The sequence below is a fragment of the Anarhichas minor genome, unplaced genomic scaffold, assembly GCF_050575085.1.
Source record: "Anarhichas minor isolate MPS153535 unplaced genomic scaffold, ASM5057508v1 ptg000054l, whole genome shotgun sequence".
NCBI lineage: Eukaryota > Metazoa > Chordata > Actinopteri > Perciformes > Anarhichadidae > Anarhichas > Anarhichas minor.
The window spans coordinates 1,280,510-1,301,044 of record NW_027466500.1 but is presented as its reverse complement, the minus strand read 5'-3'; the positions used below and the strand labels follow the sequence as shown (position 1 = coordinate 1,301,044).

The 20,535-nt window shown below is 43.4% G+C and overlaps 1 protein-coding gene across 1 annotated transcript in view; it reads right to left on the bottom strand.

Annotated features, from left to right (window-relative positions):
* Nucleotides 1-20,535, bottom strand: part of adam12b (ADAM metallopeptidase domain 12b) — a 61,152-nt gene that overhangs the window by 7,207 nt on the left and 33,410 nt on the right. Inside the window, exons 10-20 of the mRNA XM_076075810.1 lie at nt 20,157-20,241; nt 17,310-17,458; nt 8,937-9,114; nt 6,388-6,477; nt 5,830-6,025; nt 5,627-5,735; nt 4,937-5,135; nt 3,244-3,321; nt 1,262-1,370; nt 793-931; nt 361-469 (exon numbers count right to left, since the gene is read on the bottom strand). Coding sequence (XP_075931925.1) covers nt 361-469; nt 793-931; nt 1,262-1,370; nt 3,244-3,321; nt 4,937-5,135; nt 5,627-5,735; nt 5,830-6,025; nt 6,388-6,477; nt 8,937-9,114; nt 17,310-17,458; nt 20,157-20,241 — 1,441 coding nt within the window. The remainder of the gene's footprint in view (nt 1-360; nt 470-792; nt 932-1,261; nt 1,371-3,243; nt 3,322-4,936; nt 5,136-5,626; nt 5,736-5,829; nt 6,026-6,387; nt 6,478-8,936; nt 9,115-17,309; nt 17,459-20,156; nt 20,242-20,535) is intronic.

Sequence of the window (20,535 nt, the reverse complement as noted above, 5' to 3'; positions counted from 1 at the left end):
CTCATTTAAACGGAGCGATCGCTCAATTACAGTTCCTGTGCCTCCCGTCAACAAAAGCGCCGTAATTAATATTTCTCAGAGAAAGATATATATATATATATATGTATATATATATATATATATATATATATATACACAGTGAGGCTGAATCAATTACCCGATAGCTTGTTTTGTGAACAAGCCTGGAAGCATAGCAACTCTAAACCAGAGCTCGGAGGTTGGTGATCTAATGGTTTGTGATTATATAATAAATCTAATGGGCACTCAAACACACACATATGCAGCGAATATATGGCTGCATATGAAGATAAAGTAAACGCCGATACACATTGATTACTGCAGTAACAGATGTATTTTCACCCTATAAATGTTGGCTCCAGAGGGTTTGGGTGGAGGCTTGCGCTGCGGGGTGGGTCTGTACACGGACTGAGTCCTGATGGGGCTGGTCGGCCTGTTGGCCTCCACAGATCTATAAGAAGAACAGAAGTGCTGGTGTCATGTGTTTGTTTTCATGTTGCTCTCTTGTTTCTTACCTTAAACATTTCGGCTATATTTAGATTACATTTCTGGTATATTCACAAACTGTAAGATGTTGCTTCCAGGAAAAAGGTCAGTGAGCTACATCACTAAAATAATGTAACAATTTAACTTTAAAACAAGACAGCAGGAGGAAGAACTGAACATTAAGTGTTAATCCGATAATCTAACTTTCTGAACAGCCTCTCCACACGACACTGAGCCCCGATCGCACCTCACTAGCTCTTTGTTTTGTTTCGTGAAGAGTCGGGTCACCTGAATTTCTCCAAGGTGCTCTTCTTGTTGGCGAAGAGGAGGCGCAGCAGAGTCTTCCTCCTCAGAAAGATGACGATGACGGTCACCAGAAGGCTGACCAGGGTAACCAGGATTGCCACAGTAATGACCACACTGTCGGCTGATGCCACATATGACAACACGCACATTAATACACACGCACGCACATCTACAGCACAGAATGAAAGGACACAACGCAAAGGCTGTTACCGCTGGGCCACAGTCAGCAGCACAGTCTGTGATTCAAAATCACTCCAAGGACTAAAACTCATTTTCTTTCTCTCTCAAAGCTACAGACTGCACACAGGGTAATGCATCGCTGGGTGGAAGGGGAGTTGTGTTATTATAGGAAAGTCACATTCCAGTCCAAAACACACATCAATCCAGTATTGACTCGGCAAGAAAGTGATGTCTAGATGAGTGAGGACAGAAATGAAATTGTCCACATTACCTGCCAGTCTCATTGGCCCGCTGTCAATGCTACCACCGAAGCCCGCTCCCTCACAGAACGGAGGGGCCCTGTGTGCCTCACAGTGGCAATTCTTCTTGTTGTTGCACACCTGCAAACAAGGCAGTTGTGCCGTATATTACATACTATATTGATACTCCTTTTCTCCTGCATAAAATAGCATGGAAAGGCATTTGTATTCCTACCAGCGAAACTCCAGATATACATGATGTATGATTCTATCCATAAATAACACGACTAAAACTGAATTGGTTTATCTTTCATGAATAAACCACTCTCATTCAGTTAGTCTGAGTGGCTTCCAATATGAGGGGACACTGGCTCTGCAAGAGTCACAATAGATAAAACATGTGCATGGGAGAGTCCATCCCGCAAAGCCTCGGGTTTCCAGTGCAGAAGTTTGGATCCAGGAGGATTCCCCCGGTGAAGTAACGCAGTCCAGCTGGCAGTTGGAGGGAGGACGGAGGAGGACGGCAGTGCAGAGGGAGTTGTACAGCTGTGGGGGGGATTTACATTTAGCATAGACGTGCAGTCAAGTGCCTTCACTTGCCTCCCGGCCATGGACACTCCTTCACCGGGTGACGGGGTTAAGAAGCACTTGGGGGGGCTCACAGGGAGGTATGATTTTGAGTGTGAGTGTGTGTGTGTGTGTGTGTGTGTAGGGAAATGTTACAGCTGCATAGCAAATATGATCTCTTAACTTTCTAACAAGGAAACAATCTCTGGATGAACACTAAATATGAAATCAGTATAGTCACCTAATTCTTTAAAATCCTCTTGAACTACAGATGCATACAAAAAACAAATATACAAAGACAGATTATATCGACTCTATGCATATTTGTAAAAGTCATTTTTCTATGTCTGAGGATATCTAAATATATATTTGAAATGTAATCAGTGGCTGATTGTCGTATTTGATGACACACACAGGCTCTGTCTTCAGTTCCTCATATCAACACCTTTTATACATCAGAAAAGACGAGACTTTTTGAAGATGTCTCGTTGATAAAAGCAGCAAACATTCAGCAGATACTAATGTACTTGTCTACAGTCAATACATGCCTGGCAAGATAAATTGAGTTGCCTTGCAGGCAAACAACATTCTTTAAACCAAAGTAAATTCAGATAATCACTATTTTTCCAGTCAGGTCTCGTACTGTGTGAGGTGTTTGAGAAAATGACGGACAAATTGATTTGGCAGCTCATGTCCACACTCTCAATGGGAAACTATTTCTCTTTACTTCAATTCTCAAAAAGTACTTTCTATGTGATTATTGTTACTGCGGCGAGCCCATCAACTGGCAGCATAACTACATTATTTTCTATTGACGGACTGATTTGGCTCAAGGGTGTTTGGCCATTTGCAAGATAATAAGAAAAAGTTGAAGAAATATAACGTTTTTTTAGAATCACAGGTTTGGTTTCTCCTTGTATAGAAGCTCTGCGCAGTAAACCGACGATGAAGATCAGAGTTCACCGTGAGCTAAGCTAGCCCCCGGTGAGCGTTTGATTCCGAAAGGTAAAACATAAACGTACCCCCTGTTGATGTATTGATAAGAAATTCCAAGAGAGAAGGGTGATCATTTCTTGGCAGGAAGTGTTACTTTTAGGCTGAACTACCAAATTGTGGTTCCTCCCCGCAGTGCTGCACTGTGCAGCCTCTCACTGTACAGCCAGAAGATGACGAACAACAGCTTCAGTAGAACATGAACGGAGCTGCTAAGTGGGATTGATTTAACCTCCGTGGGACAATGAAGATCGATCGTACAAAATAGGAGTTTCTGCCACAAGTCACAGGCCGTGAAGTAAATACACGGTTGCTCTGCTGTTATATGGCAATAAAAGAGTCTTCATTTTGTTTAGTTGGTCAAACAGTGGCTCAATGGATAAACACAGAGTTTCACAGGCTACAGTGTTTTATTCAACACGGATTATTAAGCTTGTAGATACTTTGCACTCACCCCACGTCCGTTGCACTTCCCAGAGCACTCATGCACACCATAGACACTGACATTCTGGCACCGGCGATTCAGGCACACCTTTAAAGAGGAAAGCATCATTAGGCATTCATAAGAGGCAGAGGATTTGAGGGACAATAAAGACGAACACAAAAGCTGAGAGGAAGTGTGAACCGTTGGATCATATCTTGTCCTGTACGTGCACGACTTTAGTAGACAATATGTTGTGAATCCCCTAGAACAAACAAAAACATAGAACTGGCAACGGTAGCTGTTGCTTTTATGTAGAAAATAAGGCCTGTATTAGGCAAAGCAGTTCTGAGCTTTCATCTTCCACAAATTGCCACTGCCGTGTGGGCCAAGCCAACGTAACGCCCTGATACGCATGGAAAATAGAAAGCCAACAAAGGTCCATGACAAAAACCCACCGGCAGGCCAGCAACATTTCTAGATAATGTGTGCAGCTCATTCACATTGTTCAGAGACAACAGCCAGGAGGGGGGGGACAACCTGACCTGGCAACCGGCCCAAAGGCTTCTTAGCTCCAAGGGCAAGTCGCTTCAGGAAACGGACAAAGCGTAGGAGGACTTGTGGGACTGTGAGACAGCACGTTGTATAAAACTAGTTCTCTTTCTAGCATCGCACAGCCCTCACACATTCAGCCTTTCACAAGCTAAGGTTTGGTCAGTCATCCAGTGGTGAGGATTACTGAGGAGACACCATGTGTGTCTGGACAGGTCCGGGCCCCATGTGTCAAAACTTGTGTCATATTTTCTGTGTTACAGGAAATGGTGAGAAAGGACAATGTCAATGCAACTGGATTTTAAAAATGTCCACCAGGGAGAAGCAGAAGGAAAGAGTATTTACTCCAACAACAGTTCACCTGGTACCATAAGGAAAGCATCAAGGCCAGTGAACACTTCATTACTGAAGCTCTGCACAGGGAACCTCACTTCTAAAGTCTGTACAGCTGCTACATCTTTTTACTTATTGATATAAAACCAAAGAGGAAGTTGGTAACATTGCCCATACGAGCCTCATACCATACGCCCTCACGACCACTTGCCAATTTGCCATTAATGCAGGACTGAGAACAGATCTTGTAACCTCATATGGAGAGAGAATTAGGGAGGCAAGTGCTCCAGGCCAAAGCTCTTTCTCCGCCTCATTCTTGGCAGAAAAAGGGCCTCGATGTCACTGGTGTGGTGAGAGAGGGTTTCTGAGGGCAGCGCATAGAAGGAGAGACGTTGAGAGGCACAGCTAATAAAATAACGGGTTGCCATAAGGGTCTTGTCCAGCCCTCGGCATGATGTGTATATACGGATCACTGGATTCACTCGGGAGTTAACTTTATTAGCCCTTCTCTTTAGGAAGGGCAACCACTCTGTCCATGCCGTTGCTCTGCACTGCAGTACTCTTTACTCAGCACCCAAAGGAATATTACAATAGGCTCATACAGTTATCAGCCTTTTTAAGGTGTCAAGAGGACAACTACTATAGGGCAATACACAACAACGGAACAGCTACAGAAAGAGATCGCACATTAACGTAGTGAGCAATCAGAAAATATATAAGTTTAATATAAACACCTATACATGGGTGAGTCTTGAGCAGCGTCCGTGCTACTTAGCAATAATTAAAAAACAACCTCTTAAAAATGTCTCTTTACAAATGAAATGATAAACTGAGCACTCACCGTGCCGTCTCCGCACTTTGTACCAGCCAGCACCAGTCCAGGATCCGGCATGTCGTCGCCCAGATAAACATGCGTTCCCCGACACAGAATGCGCCCTCCTTCCTGTAGTGGGATGTTGGTTTCGATGGAAACGGCGTTTGTTCCGATCACTGGCCGGTTGGCTCCTCCCTGGCACTGAATTTTACCACACTTTGCATCCCTGCATGAAACACACACACACAAACGGAAACACACACATGCACAAACATTGGAAGACACGTTATGGAAACGCTTAATCAATTAAGCTTCACACATTAACGCCTGTCAGTCACGGACAAAGATAAGTAACTGTATAGACTGATGAAAGACGGCTGAAGAGAGATGTAGTGCTTCAGTCCTCCGGTCATTAAAGCAATTATATCAGTTAGCAAAGAGCTTGATTACAGGATTCACCCAAAGATAGAAGGTCTTTAGAACAATTAGCCGACAAGAATAGCGTGAAATGATTCATGAACACTTTCCTAGACCGTAATAAGCTGCTATCTTCCTCAAATTACATTTCTCAGCCATGTAAACTTTTGTTTGAAGATCACATGTCAGATTCCACCACGTAATGAAGATTGCTAATGACACCACTTAAGCTAATCAGATGTGTTTTGTACAGCCATTTCCCTGCACCTCCACCACATCAGTGGAGCTGCAGAGTCTTACCTCGCATCACATTTGGCAAAAGAGCCTTTGGAGTCCTTCCCACAGTTGCCGTAAGGATCCCCTGCAGAGTTGACTCTCTCGAAGCATATCCCAGGGGCCGGCTTGGCTCCTACACGAAAAAAAGAGAGCAAAATACAAAATATAACCACCAAAATGAAGTGAAGGATGTACACGGTCCATCTTATTGGCAGCCATTGATTTACCTGGTCCCCACAGGGTGATGCATTGTTGCTCGTGAGTCTGGCAGATGCCGTTGTAGCAGTAGCCTTCGACGCTGTGGCAGGCGTGCCCGTCATGCAGATACACGTTGGCTGGGCAGTAAGGGTTGGCACCGGTACAAAACTCTGGCAGGTCACAGGAGTTACTGGTCTCCCGACACATGGTGCCAGCCGGTTTCAGCTGTGGACACATACAGTACAGTACAGTAAGCTCTTTCAGACATAGAGTCATGATTATTGATTATTAATTTTTGTATTAAGTACAGGTAAATTGCCTTAAAATGGAAATCTGTATTCTATATAGAATTATACACAAGGGGACACTATTATGAGTCTTTTAGTAACATAACCGGGATTTTAGAAAGTTTTGGATCTTGGATTTGCAATGAAAAATGGTTTGTGTAATATTCAGAGGACCAGAAAAAATACAATTTCAGAACTTTTTCAGCTATGAAAATGTGAAAAGGGCATTCAAAATGGCATAAAAAGCTCCAAAGTGGAAGAAGAATGAGTGAGAAAGACTGCCTGCATGAAGCGTCTTACCCTGCAGTCTTCACAGCACTGTCCGTGTGCACACACTGCGTCTCCCTTGAGGGTGCATGTGGTGGCATTGCAGCATGGGTTCATACATTCCTGGGATAAGGGAAACAAAAACGAAATAGTTAACAACATGTGGAGCCGATCACCGCTCAGGAGATTCTCTCCCAGCTGGTTCCCTGTCAGATCAAGACTTCCAGGTCAAAGGAGTGGACTTCCTGTCCGGGGATTCCCGCCCATTCTTCTCTGACCCGGAGACCTTTGAATGAAGACATTTTTACCGAAGCATATGTGTTCTGGATTTGGGAATTCTGGAGACCTTTAGACTCAAAGAGGAGTGTGTGCATTGATGACACATGCGGGTTTAAAATAGTGGGAAGCCATGAAGCAGAGGAGCAAACGATCGAAATTGTGTTTAGCAGTTGGGAGGGTGTGTGTTAAGATCTTCAACTCTGATTTGATGTAGATAGTGGAAAACTGTGGCAGAGTTGACTATTAGGGTATATTGGACAGGGGCAGGAGCAGAGATTGTAGTCACTTCAACATAATAACAAGATCAGCTGGCTGCTGGCAGAAAGCTGAGAGAGAGGATACATAAGGAGGAGTCGAAAGGGGAGTCATGCTGTAAAAGACTTCAGGGAGGGTGTTGCAATGTTTATCTTTTATTAGATGCCAAAACACATCAGCTTTGTTTTCCCGAGTAGTTTCGCACACGGCACTATCACGCAGAACACAACCCTCGCTATCATTTATCTTCTCTCAGCGGGGCTGTTTCGCTCGTGGGGCTCTAAGGTAATGACACGATGTGTTGAGGGCTGGGAACTGGAGGCAGCTGGCTTGGGAGGACGTGTAATTTTCAGTTGACGTGTGGTTTGGCTGTTTACCTCTTGGCCCTGACATAAGCCTGTTGTTTAGAGAGGAGAGAAAAAGGTTGTTCCATCTCTCGGTTTAAGTGGGCCGGCAGAAAAAAAACAAGCAGGCCCTTTGAGGTAACATCGTGGAGGTTACGGAGGGACAAGCAGGCGGAGACGGAGCGGGCAAAAGGTAAATCATACATTTGTCTACAGTGGAGTCAAACGCAGGGACTCCACTAAAACATTATCTAAAGTTGCCTTTAAATGATTGAGCACCTCGTCATGACACCCTGTAACTAAATAATCAAACACCTTGCTGAGTCAGTTTAAAGAATTAGTTCAGCAAAATTAAAAGAAAATGAAATGCCCACTTTCTTTTTTATTATTCCAGAAACAAAGCTCTAGTAAACACTGGTTTTTTTTATGGACTCTGGTCCATTTAGGATCTGGTTCTCGGTTAGCAAAATAACCAGATTTGTAATTTTTTGGGCAAGCATTAGCCTGGCTGTTCACAACAAAAGCCCTTTTCTCGGTGCCGGTCAATGTGAATATGTGTCAGATGTAGAGCTCAAACAATCAATCACAACTTTTAAAAAGTTGTTGTTCAAGCAACAAATTTTTCTCTGTCTTATATCATCATAAATTCCAATACATATTTACAGGCTTTAAATGTTGGCTGGACAAAAAGCATTTTTTTTAATCTAAAGTCTAAAATTCTCCAGGAACTCCATGAGCCTCAAGAGATTCTGAGTATAGATATATTCATCTTCAAATCTCCACACAGCTGCCCTGAGTGAGATCTGCTTCCTTCCCACATAGGATTCTCACTTCCCTTCCCTTTACCAAGGTGCCCTAACGCTGTGTGTGAGCCAGAAACAAAGTGCGTGTGGGTGGATTCATGCATCGGAGCGTGCCCAGTTCTTCGGGTGGCAAAGCCAAAGAAAGCTTATTTCAGCCTCGACCCGAGTACATCTGTGTTTGTTTCCTTTGTCACACAGTTGGACAGTGGTTTGATTAATGGGCCTTCAACAGGGGCGGGCCATCCAGCGTGGCAGCCTGTCAAAGCACTGCTCGGAGACGGAGAGAAGGTGTGAGGTAAATAAAACACATATAATGGAGGCCTCGGGTGATTTGCTGAGCTTTTAGTTTTTTTTAGTTTTTTTTTTATGCCTTTAAGCCCAAAACCCAACGTCAATGTCAACAGAAAGTTCAACTTGGAGTTTGTTGTGGTTTGTTGGGGGCTCTGAGGGAGCTGTTGAGACATTCAGTGGTTCTGGATGATTGCTCACAGGACAGTTAGTGTTGTTCTCTTTAGACAATAGATTTCGTAAGGGGCGTATTAAGTTAGAAAAGTCCTTTCTTCTTCAGATTGGAGTATTTATATATAGATTTGAGGGGGCAGTTTACTGTAAGTAGAAAGAACCATAATAAAAAATCTGCCTCGTTTGTTTGGGAAATTTGGGGAAAGGACCACCCATATACTTCTTCTGAATCACATTAACTACACTTCGCTGACTCTTGAGTCACCAAAGACATGATATTGATTTTGTGTTTTAACTTTTGTTTATCCAGCAAAAGCATTTTCTGTGTTCCGCACTGTTTGACATAGTTACACAGCGCTGCCCAGCACAACCACAGAGTAGGAGACTGATCCACTCCACTGAAGCAAGTCCAGATGACGGCCTCTGGTCTCCGTCTTACCTCCGGCTCTCCGCAGTCACACTCTTCCCCCTCCTCCACGTAGCCGTTGCCGCACTTCTGGCCACCGTAGAGCACCTTGACCTCCGGCATGTTGTCCAGACACATGCCCACGCCTTTCTCCAGACTGGCAGCGAGGTCCTTCTTACTGCACGTACTGAACACTGTTGGGAATGGATACCTACGGGAAGAAGGGAGGAACAAGGTTGACTGAAATGAAAGGCACGAAGAGACATGAAAAGACTGCGTGACGTGCCAAAAATCCTGCAGCGTGTGCTTTTACTGTTCAGAAACCAAAATGATCTGGAGAAGACTCGTTCTGCTCAGCCTGAACACGGACAAGGCTTTCAGTGGAACCTTTGTTCGATGTCCTCATTCAAGAGGCCTTTTCACACAAATGTAATGGTCTACTAACATTGTACTGCATGAGGTCCAGGTCAAAAGATTTCCAATCCCACTTGGTTCCTAAACGGCCTTTAAAAGTGTAGAGAACCATTTTCCCTGGCAGCCACATTATCAGGAGGCATATCCCGGCACCACCGGGACCATTTTTAAGCAACTGACTGGAGGGAAGAGCGTGAGGAGGGGTGTGTTGGATGTGGATAACTTGTGTGTGTGTACGTGAAACCTTGATAGACCGAAAACCACATCATTTCTAACACATTAATTTCACTCCCTGGTATCGCTCACCTGAAGGGCTGACTAATGTCTAATTTAGTGAGGAAAGAAATTGGATTTTGTATTGAACATTTTATGACTTTAAAGATGAAACTTTGTGATATGCCTTTAACAGCTGTGAAGCCTGGGGGGGGGGGGGGCTTCTAGTCTAGGAACCGAGGACCAAAAATAAATAGGGAGAGAGAGAGAGAGAGAGAGAGAGAGAGAGAGAGAGAGAGAGAGAGAGAGAGAGGGGGAGTGAAAAACAAAAATAATCATGCACCAAGCTAATGGCAGAAATCTTGTTGCTTTACTAGATGTGGGGCCAGAAACGTGCCCGGGGCCCCTAAACTATCAGAAAGAGGTGCAAAAACAACAACAACAAAAAGGTACAAAAAGGCTAAAAGCAAGGGAGAAAGGGAGGAAACTAGTCATTGACTGCTCAACCTAAACAACCAAAAAGTGAAGTAATACAACCACAAACGCAAAATGCCTTCAAAGAGACGTGAAGCCTTCGATTGCAGTTGTTTTGTGTCTCTCTCAGTCTGGATGTCCTGCTCCTATGTGGGTGGGATGGGGGGACTTTTACACTTCTGTGTTCAGGGACCCTTTATCTCATAATCGATCCATGACTGTAGGACATTTGGAGTTACAAATAACAGCTATCTATTGGCAGTATTTCATATTAGAATAGTAGTAGTAGTAGTATAATAATAACGTTGTTTATTTGGCGTTCATTTCTCACACTGAATCAACAATGTAACTTTTAAACCATGCCACAATCTGGTTCCCTCCTTTAAAACGCGTCTAAACCCGCCGCTGAGCTTAACCTACAGGCAGCATGACGCACAAGTCCCAGGACATACAGAACTACAACACAGTGCACAATAGCGACTCCACCAACCCTCTGACATCGTGCTTCATGCCAGCTAACACACAAGAGCAGCCTCGCAGACGATCTGACACAGAAAAGCAGGCTTTAGCTCACACGGGCACAATGGGACCCAGGCGAGCTTCAAAAGGAGGAGCTATGGCCATCACAGAAGATGGGCAGACGGTCAGCTGGTATCGGATACTTGAAAATCTTTACATCAGACGTGAATACACGTACTTATGCAACAGCAGTAGACTGACTGGGGGTCTCCGAACGCAACACGGCGAGTCTGCAAAGCTTGATGCTTGACGGGGCACATTTGTGAAAATTCGACATTACACAGTCGTTGTTCGTGGGACAGAGAGGGAGGTTTGTATGTGATGCTTTGCCTTTGCCTGAGGGGGATTTGGCTGCTGCAACTGCATGGATGTTTCACTGTCGTTAGTGAAACTATAGTGAAGCCGACTGTAGTGACTGGAGATAACGATGGAGGCATTCAACGGAAAATAAATCCGCTTTTTTTTTGTTGTTGAAGAGAACACAGAATTCCAGAGAACATGAAACACAGAAAAACATCCTCTTCCATCAGCCACCCTTGGGTGAAAGCGTTGCATCCACTTCACTCAGACTGTCCACCTTTGAGTGTCGGCTGCTTTCATCTCTCATTGACCAAAAGCCAATCTACCTGTTTCTGCCTGTCCCCTTCTGCTCCCATAATCCACTTGTTAAGAGTCTTTTTTTTTTACCACCGTAACACACACACACACACACACACACACACACAGAGAGAAACAGCATTGCTGCCCTCTGCGTGGAGACTTCAGCACAAAATCAAGGATAACAAAACACTGGCGTGCTTTGGGATCTGCATGAGGGGCTGGAATGTGTGTGAGGGGTAAACTAAGTCTGTTCTCAATAAAGCGGCATTAATGGTAAAGGTTGGGACGGTTGTCAGTTGGAGACATCGTCACCGAGGAAAATCCGGTTTCTTTGCACCAAATTAGACCCACATGAAAAGTATTAACAAGATCCAATGGATACATGTCTGTTGAAAACAACACAGATTAATTGCTACGTTTACGCCTTTGCTTTGGGTGAACTCCCTTTTGCAGACTATTGAATGATTTCTCTTCTGAAACACTTTCAGCATAAACCAAAAGCACACTTTATTTTCAGGGTTAACCTGTCCAAGCATGTGTTCACTATCACAGTTATACTCTACAGCCCTCTTTTATGTTTCACGATGTAAAATTAGAACTTAATATGCTAGCAAATGCCAAAGTTGAGTGAAGCCGACTCCCAAAAAATGAGAAAGTAATGCGATATTACTGATTGGTCTTTGAACGAGTGAAATTACATTTTAAACCAATTCAACACAGCGAGCCATTAAGATGTGCTCTGTCATTTATATGCTTGACAATTTGTAGCAGAAGGAACCTGAAAGAGCCATGGCGGGAGCCAAGACTCCATTCCAATTTAAATCGAAATTAACTTTCTTTAACTGATGTCCAATGTGACCACTGACTGTGTATGAATATAGCTTTGATAAATCAGCCGCACCGCTAACTGTCCCTCCAGGTAACAGGTGCCCACTCCATCCTGGTAAGAGGTGCAGTGTCAGCCTCACGAGGGGTCCGGGGACGCTGCAAGAATATCCTCCAATAGCTTCTAAGTCATCCACCGTCCGGTTCAGTTCTTTACGACAATGAGCAGATTCACCACAGGAGCTTACTGTTCAGACACTGATGAGCACAAATGTCCGGGGCTTTCAGTAGGAGGACGGAGATGACATTATAGGAACAGGAAGAGACAACATTCAATTACTGTTCACTTGGTTTGTGATGCAGACGCTGACTGTGGAAGGATGGAGACTGTTTAAGTGCAATGAGCAATGCAACAGGACATCGGCTTGTTGGTGAACTGTAATATATCATAAAACTGTCAAAGCTGTTCCAACCTTGGCAGAAAATGCTGTTGTCATGTAAGACCCCATCACTCATAGTAAAAATGAAATTGGAAAACATGGTTATCAGGGCCTGTAGTATTCTTTTGTTTGTATGCAGTTAAATTGTGTACCTTCAGCGAGACCACAGCTAGATTGAAACAGCTAGATATTGCCCTGTATTTAAGGGCAATATCTCAGTCAAAATAAATTAAAAGGCTAAAAAGTCCACGATCAACTTGACACCACCAGGAAAAGGATTTTTTTTCCGATAAACCTACAGAAAGACGCACCGTAAATCAGCATCAGTCTGCAGTAGACAACGCTCTGTTGTATCACAGCTGAGACCACACGGCTGCTCTACTGTTCAGGAAATGAGCAGAGCATGAGAGTGTAGGTTTCCCTAGATAATATTAGCATAAAGCCCTGCACCCTCTCCAGGTGGAGTTTGCTGGGGTGGAACTAATTTGTCTGAGCACAAAAGTTCTTCTCAGTCAGCTCCTTTCTGTCTGTTGGCAATGTTTGAAAGGCAAATATGTCACGGTGTCTTACAGCCTCATACATCTGTGATACTGTCGGAGGGAAATGTTTTGGTGCGGTGAGTGTAGCAGCCAAATCACAGAAACAGAGGAAAACAACATGCTTTTTACCGGCCATCTCTATGGGAAATATAATCGAAGATTTCAAACATGGCCATTTTCATTCTACCCTCTACCATGTTGCCATGTCTGTTGATTTGTTTTAGAAAGGGGGATGTGGTTAAAGGGCTGCCCTGGAGTTCTCTTATAAAACAAAGTTTGTTTCAGTGTTTAGTGTTACTCACCACAAAGCATTGCATGTATTCTTAAGCTATAAAAAAAAAAAAAACCTGTTGAATTGATTGCCTTACTCAAAAAACATTTGAAAGCCAATAAAAGAAGTACTTTGAATCAAGCATTGTTTTCATCGATGTTTACTAGCGTGCAGGCGTCTTCTTCCCTCTCTTTGTTGGCGTATTGCTGCATATCTTGGCACATTACCGCCATCTACAGGTCAGTTTAATAGTGCGACACCAGTGGCAGGAATGAGTATCGCGTCTCACACATATGTGTGATCGTGTCCACACATGATAAACAAAACAGGGACATACTGTAGTAATAGAGCCTATACATTCGTAATGATGACTGGAGGCCTTCATTCTCAGATCATGGACTGTAAAAATACTTTTAATTTCACAAAGTTAAAGATAACGAAGAGGAAAAACAACATAAAGATATCCTTTCGGTTAAAAACATCTGCCCGAGCCCTTACACTGTCCTGAGATGCAGAGAAACAGTCTCCTTGTGCACCAGGCAGCTTTTCCCGGATCTAAATCCATACGTGCCGTGCAGATGATTCCTGTCACTTCGATGTTCTCGGCACTTGAGGCCAGCGGTTCCAGACGAGGACGAAACAGTAGACGCGTTGGTCACATGAGGGCTATGGAGGGCTTTTCTATTTGTAGGCTCTCTGGCTGACATCAAGCTGTCTCTTCTGCTCTCTAAGCTGCTCCAGAGACCGACATGCATTTAGTCCAAGCTAAGCAGGAGAGACATGTCTGACCTTTAGGTAAATGTTAGGCTGCAACACTGGCAGGAGCCTTCGCTGATTAAATATGAGGAAGGAAAAGCAAAACACGAGCTAAATTCACTGTAAATATTTACACACCGGCGAGCTAACTAGCTCTCTCCCACTTCTCCTCAGCAGAATGTCTTCAGATATAATGGCATTTTGTACCTCCTCACCTCACTTGCACTCTGTCATTTCGACGAGAAAATAACAAGACTCACAAGCCATTTCATACTCTGTTGACAAAAGGAAAGATTCACCTCTTGGCCTCAAAGTCCAGCCACAGATCCCTGCTGGGCTTCACCTTTCTTCCCGGTAACACGTACAGACACAGGAAAGTGCTTTTGAGCTCTCTGCCCACGATCACATGATGCAACTCTTAGCTCAACTTTCTAAAAGAAATCCCTACTTCCAAAATGTCCAACTTTGTTCCTCGCCCCCCCCTGTCCCTCATATTTCCCCTCATTGTTATGAAATCTCTCGTGGCCAGACTTCACGGCCTCACACGCCTGTCATAGACGTCCATGTGTACCTAAACAATACCTTCATTGTCATCTTTCTCCTGTTTGTCTCTCAATCCCACCGCTATCTCTCTTTGTGTTTCTCTTCCTGCTCCACCACCGAGGGAGATAAAAGACAAATAAAGCCAGCGCTTCCTCGCTCCGCCTGTCCATCCAGGCATAAAGCACCTCTCAACCTCGGTGCACCCCCGCCCCTGATTGCAGCTGGCAGCGTCACTGATAATCACGTCATTTGGATGCAGCCCGTCCTCTCCTCCATTAGCAAGTCTAAGCTGGGAATATTCCAAACACACAGTCAAAGGAGCTACACCGCCTTACAACAATGTGTTTAACATTCTGAAGGCATCTGTGCTGAGGGTCAAAGGAAGATGCTAATATATTTATATATATATATATAAATATATATGTATATAAAATAAAGAAATCAGATCTGTGATTGGGGAAATGAGTTCTAGATTGGTTTATGAAATTATTGGTTTTGTGAACAGGAAACTGTGAATTTGGGGCGATAGTTCAGGAAATTCATTATTTGGGAGATAACTGGCTACGTCGAGCTTGAACTTGGCTAAAGTCATACTTTTCATCTTTTAAGCTGGAATTTTTACCATGAAAACTTCAGACTAAGAGCTTGGCTCACAGTTTGACTGATATCGTCTACAACAACATTGTTACTCTAGACAACACAGTTGATCTTACCCTTAACATCAAACGTCAAAACAAAGGAAGGAGATGTGAGATTTATGAGTTTAAAGCAGTATCAATTGATTTTTTTTTGGCCTCTTGGAAGACAACCAAAACGGTAAAGTTATGGACCGCAAAAACCAAAACAATGAGCTGAAAGACGTGACGGGTCCGTGGATTCACTGTCCGACATGTTGTCAAAGGACTAGAGTTGAAAATGAAACGGCTGGTTAACAGAAATGCTATGAAGTGAAATGCTGAGTTAGTTGACTTGATTGTAAATCAGTGAGCTCCATTAATCACCTTCACTGAGTACAAACATGCAGACTGCAGTGAGCAATGCACAGTTCAAATATTGATAATTAAATAAGGAAATATTGATACTTGGAATCGGAGAAGATTGCCAGGCAAAATGTCAGCGTGTCCCGCTGTGTATGGATTTATCTCATTTATTATGGAGGAGCGAGTTTCAGAATGAAAGGTCACTAATGACCTTCTCTCAACTATTAATGTGTCCGCTCTCATAATCATACAGCAGACGGTGCCTAAAGGAAGCGACGGTGCTTCATAAACCTATTCTGTTGTAAAGAATTCAATAACAGCGTGACCCATTTTTCATCTCTGTAGATCATGCAGTCATTTTTCTAAACGCTCCGCATGACATCATTTAGACATCTTTGGGCCGGCGATGAGCTAAAGCAAAGTCGTCATGTCGCTATGCAGAGTGCATATGTTAATGCTACACTGCATAAATCCAGTGGTGTAAAATAGAACACGAGTACAGCAGGATGCGCTCACAAGTGCCAGCGGCTTCAAAAACAAGCAGAGTTTTTGACAGTCCCCCCCCCCCACCCCGCCTGTGTTCTACTTGTACTGCGAAAGGTCATTCTAGTTTGTCTGGGACACGTCATGGACCGACATGTCCGTAGATAGTTACATGTTACATTATTGATGTGCTTTCTGTTCTGGATTCGTGGCATTTTTAAAGAATTGAACTCATAACTGTGGTTTTCTTCTACTGCGTCTCTCTGCTGATTTAAGAAAATGACTAAAGTCTACTTTTAATGCGTTTAATGTTATGTATCTGCTCATTGCTTTAACAAAGTCAGCTTGTAAGACTTTTAAGATTCTTGTTAATCTAATACAAAATAGACCGCTAACAACTATATTTCCCCGTTTCTACATTTCTATACATTGAGCCTGTTGTCATCTGTCTTTCATCCACACATATTCATCAGCCGATAGTTATTTAAAACGCATAACATACTTAGACGATCTTGATACAGATCCCTGGACGATTCGTCGATGTAGCCTCGTAAATCATCGACCACCAGCACTAACGTGCATGATTTAACCCCAGCGCGATCGTTAATGTGTGAGACAGATGTAAGCTAGGGTTGATGTTGGTCTGTGTGTGGTGGGTGGGTCCGTGTGAGCGGTTTCTTTGATTTGTATTTTGAAAAACTCAACAGCAACTGTGTCTTTCAGCCTTTAGTCTTTGTGCCGTGGAATCGTTCCTGACCACATTCATCGGTGGCTTGCAGGATTCCTCATCAGACAAACCAGACTGGCACCGGACCAGAAGTGAAATCTGGTATTGCGCTCTGGGTTCGCCTTATCGGCTCGCTGTTTACTAACAGTCACAGAGTCCATCACTTGCAGAAGCGGCGTTATCTCAGCATCCCAGGCAACACGAGCAGAATGCTAGAGCAGCTGCTTTAGTCTCAGGCCAAACTGTGTGTGTGTGTGTGTGTGTGTGTGTGTGTGAGCCTCCTCTCGCTCAACAACACAAACGATGGACGGATGAAAATGATCCAACCTGTAGAGCTGTCTTTTTTTGACTGTATAAGTAAGAAGAGACGTCCGAATTCATTAAGAAAAGTTACAATGGCAGACATTTGAATCTCTTAGCTGTGTGGAACAAGGTTTTTAACGGGTAAATCATTGCATTCACAACAGAGACAAACAGCCTAAAGTCCTGATTTTAAACCTTTGAGCTAATGTTTTTAAATAGTCCAGCAGTATAAACGCTAATATCACATTTGTCTACTAAATCGTGAAGCTCGTACTCTCAACATGGGTACCGTTTTGTATGAAAAAAGACAGAATCTCACCCCGTGGAGGGGGTCATGATGCAGCCTCCACGATCAACGGTCATCCTGCAGCCACAGCCGCGCTCTGGGGTGTCGTGGTTCATCCCAAAATTGTGTCCGAGCTCGTGTGCCAAAGTCACCGCTGCCCCCAGTGGGTTCTCGGAGTGATCCTGCAACGGGACACACCGGAACATGAGAACATGTTAGTCATCTGTAATGACAATACTAGAGGTAATTATAACTTTTACATCATTATGATTTTTGCAGGGATCTGTACCAAACAAAGATGTTTTCTTAACTCTGGAGAATACGCTGTGTAGGACAGGACGTCTGTGCAGCACGACACTATTTATTTTGACACGCATTTCGCCATTAACAGATATTGTGCGTCCCGAGATTTGGTAATTGCAGTAGGCCATGTTGCGATTTTGTTCAAATTTAAATTAATTTTGCACCTCTAGTTACTTGAGTAAGCTTTGAGCCGAGCCATACTGAAGTGCACTGTTACTCACAAAAAAAAGAGAAGAGAAGAGGGAAAAAAAGAAAACTAAACTCAAAGAAGACAATTTTTAAGCAGCAGATTCCCAAAACAGTTGGGCAACCTTCCAATCTGCCACCTCATCATTCTTCTATTACTCATTCTCCTCACGGAGACCTGAATTCATCTGCCATTCCATTACCCCTGCAGACCCAATCATAGCCGCTGCTAGTAGAGACAGCGACTGCAGTCGGCTCCACAAACCTAGCTCCGTGTGACTCGCTGCTGCATTGATAAGCACGAAAACTGCACTTCACAAGGCAGCCGGAGATGGAGAATGACGAGGGAGAGGTGGAAGGTTTGCAGTCAGACGGGTCGGGAGGCAGATAGAGACGGGGGAGTTTGAAGGGTGACTGAGAAAGGAAGTCAATGTAGTTCTGTATGTGTGTGTATGCCAAGGTGAGACTGGAAAAGGGACAAACGGATAAGGATGAATGACATAATTATAGTACCCCATCATCTTCCAATAGAATCGTCTCGGGATAAAATGATCATTGTGTGTCATCAGCTACATACCACTGTTTGAATCAATTAATGTGAACAAATTGTAATTAAAAGGTACACAAAATGAAGTGTTAAAGTGTTTAATACGTAACAGTGGAACACAGTTAAACACACTTTACATGTGATTTTGCAGACATTTCCCACATTGATATCGGACGCATATTCTTATCTTTTTTTGTGACATTGACATTATTGTCACATTTTGCTTCTTCACATTCTGGCAGAGAGTTAGATCAGAAGAATGATACCAATCTCATGTACGAAGCTGCTGTCAGCAGCCAGTTATCTTAATCCATACACGAACATCTGTGACTGTGAGTAGCCCCCCTGTACTTTAGACCAGAAAAGCCTTACGACAGATAAATGCTGTATAACTGGTGGCATGTTGGTTATATGCTACATTCTCAATAACGTGCATGATTCAGCAAACCTGGTAACCTCTCTCTGACGTAGCTTCAGTATATCTTACTGCAGTATTCAAATCTTTTCACCGTGAGAAACACATGCTTCCTTTGAAAACTGGGTCATAAGTCAAAGTTGAAGGCAAGTCGAGCTATTTTCTACTGTGATTACAGAGCAGCATCGTGGGGAGATGCACCCGGCCTTCTAACAAGACGGATGGGAAAACTTCTTCCTCTGCTACTGTCATGTTTATCAGCGTGTGTCTCAATGTGTGTGTGTGTGTGTGTGTGTGTGCAATTCGTGCCTCCTCACAAAAATAAAACTAAAGTTATATCAGAGTCAGCAGAAATGGATGAAACTCTTAGAAGCCACAGTCATTTATTTTGAAGCAGCTATTCAGCCATTGTTGTGATAGTGAGCATTTGATAGTGTCGGTTACAAGAAACGCTCAGATAATCTTTCTGATCATTTTCCCGACCATGTGAGAAAGTAACTTCGTGCAGAATGCCGCATAATAAAACAGGGGGATATTGTTCACTGTTACAGTTTAAACCAAACCATTCACATTTAAAGACTCATGTGAGTTTAATGGCAAAATGAGTAACATTATGTCGTTTACACTGGAGGAACATGTGGACCAGATAAAGGACTTGAGGCTGATTAACACATGGCGGTGTATGGTTTGAGAAATGGTTCATCTCATCTGTCCGCCCTCTAACTGGTTACATGGCCCTTTAATCTCGGGCCAAACCATCTGCTATCTGTAAGTAATGGGGAAGACAAACATCTGGAGATGCCACGGCGAGCAGAAAACATATCTATTAATGGGAGGGATACACATCTGGACTTGGTGCATCGGCACTGGGCTGATATCCACTTTGTGATTTAGCATGGGTATCAAGTGCTACATCAGGCACCCGACAGGCAGCTAATTTACTATGTACAATCATTTTTGTGTACCAGGGGTGACGCACAGTTGAGTGTAAAAAAATAATAAAATGTGGGCTCTGTGAGAGCTGGTATGAACAATTTATCACATCTAATAAAAATGTAAATGTGATTTTGTTCAAACAATGTGGCCTTTGATTTACCTCTCGGCCACACCGAGCCGTTTAGACAGCATGATGGAATGATGGGACGACTTCAAATGACCTTAGAAAGGAGGGTGCGTATCCCTCTGATTGTACATTTTTTTTTACATATTCCTTTGTGGTATTGATGAGACCGTGAATGTTGAGGGAGTGCCAGCACAAATATTATTAGGGTTTAAAAGCATGACGTCCTGCCAGCAAACAGTAAAAAAAACACCTTTTGTGTCTGGATTGTGTTAGCCTGCTGAATCTGAACAATGTCTACACTGATACAATCTGGCTACATAAGGGAAGAGGAGGGTGGGAGCAGCAAGGATATTTTTTTATACTCACCATGACAATGCCTCCGGACTGCTCCACTGTGCACATGCTCATAATGGGCGCCATGCCAATGGTGGTGCCCTGGAAGTAAACCCCGCTGCAAAGGACAGAAGCAGGGTGGGAAGGAGATAAAACACAGCGTACGAGAAAAGAGCTCAGATCTACAGCACCATAACAGCTGATGTGCGTTTCTTTCAGCTTGTCACCCACAACGTGTTTATTGTTGACACCAACTTCCTACCAGGTTCAGATGTTTGGAAATACAATATGTTTTAAAACAACCATATTATTATCTACACTTAAAAATACTATATTCTGGAAGTATCCACAAGTGAGGAGAGGTTTCATAATGCCAGCTCAACCAAAGATAAACGCATGGAAAGTTAATATA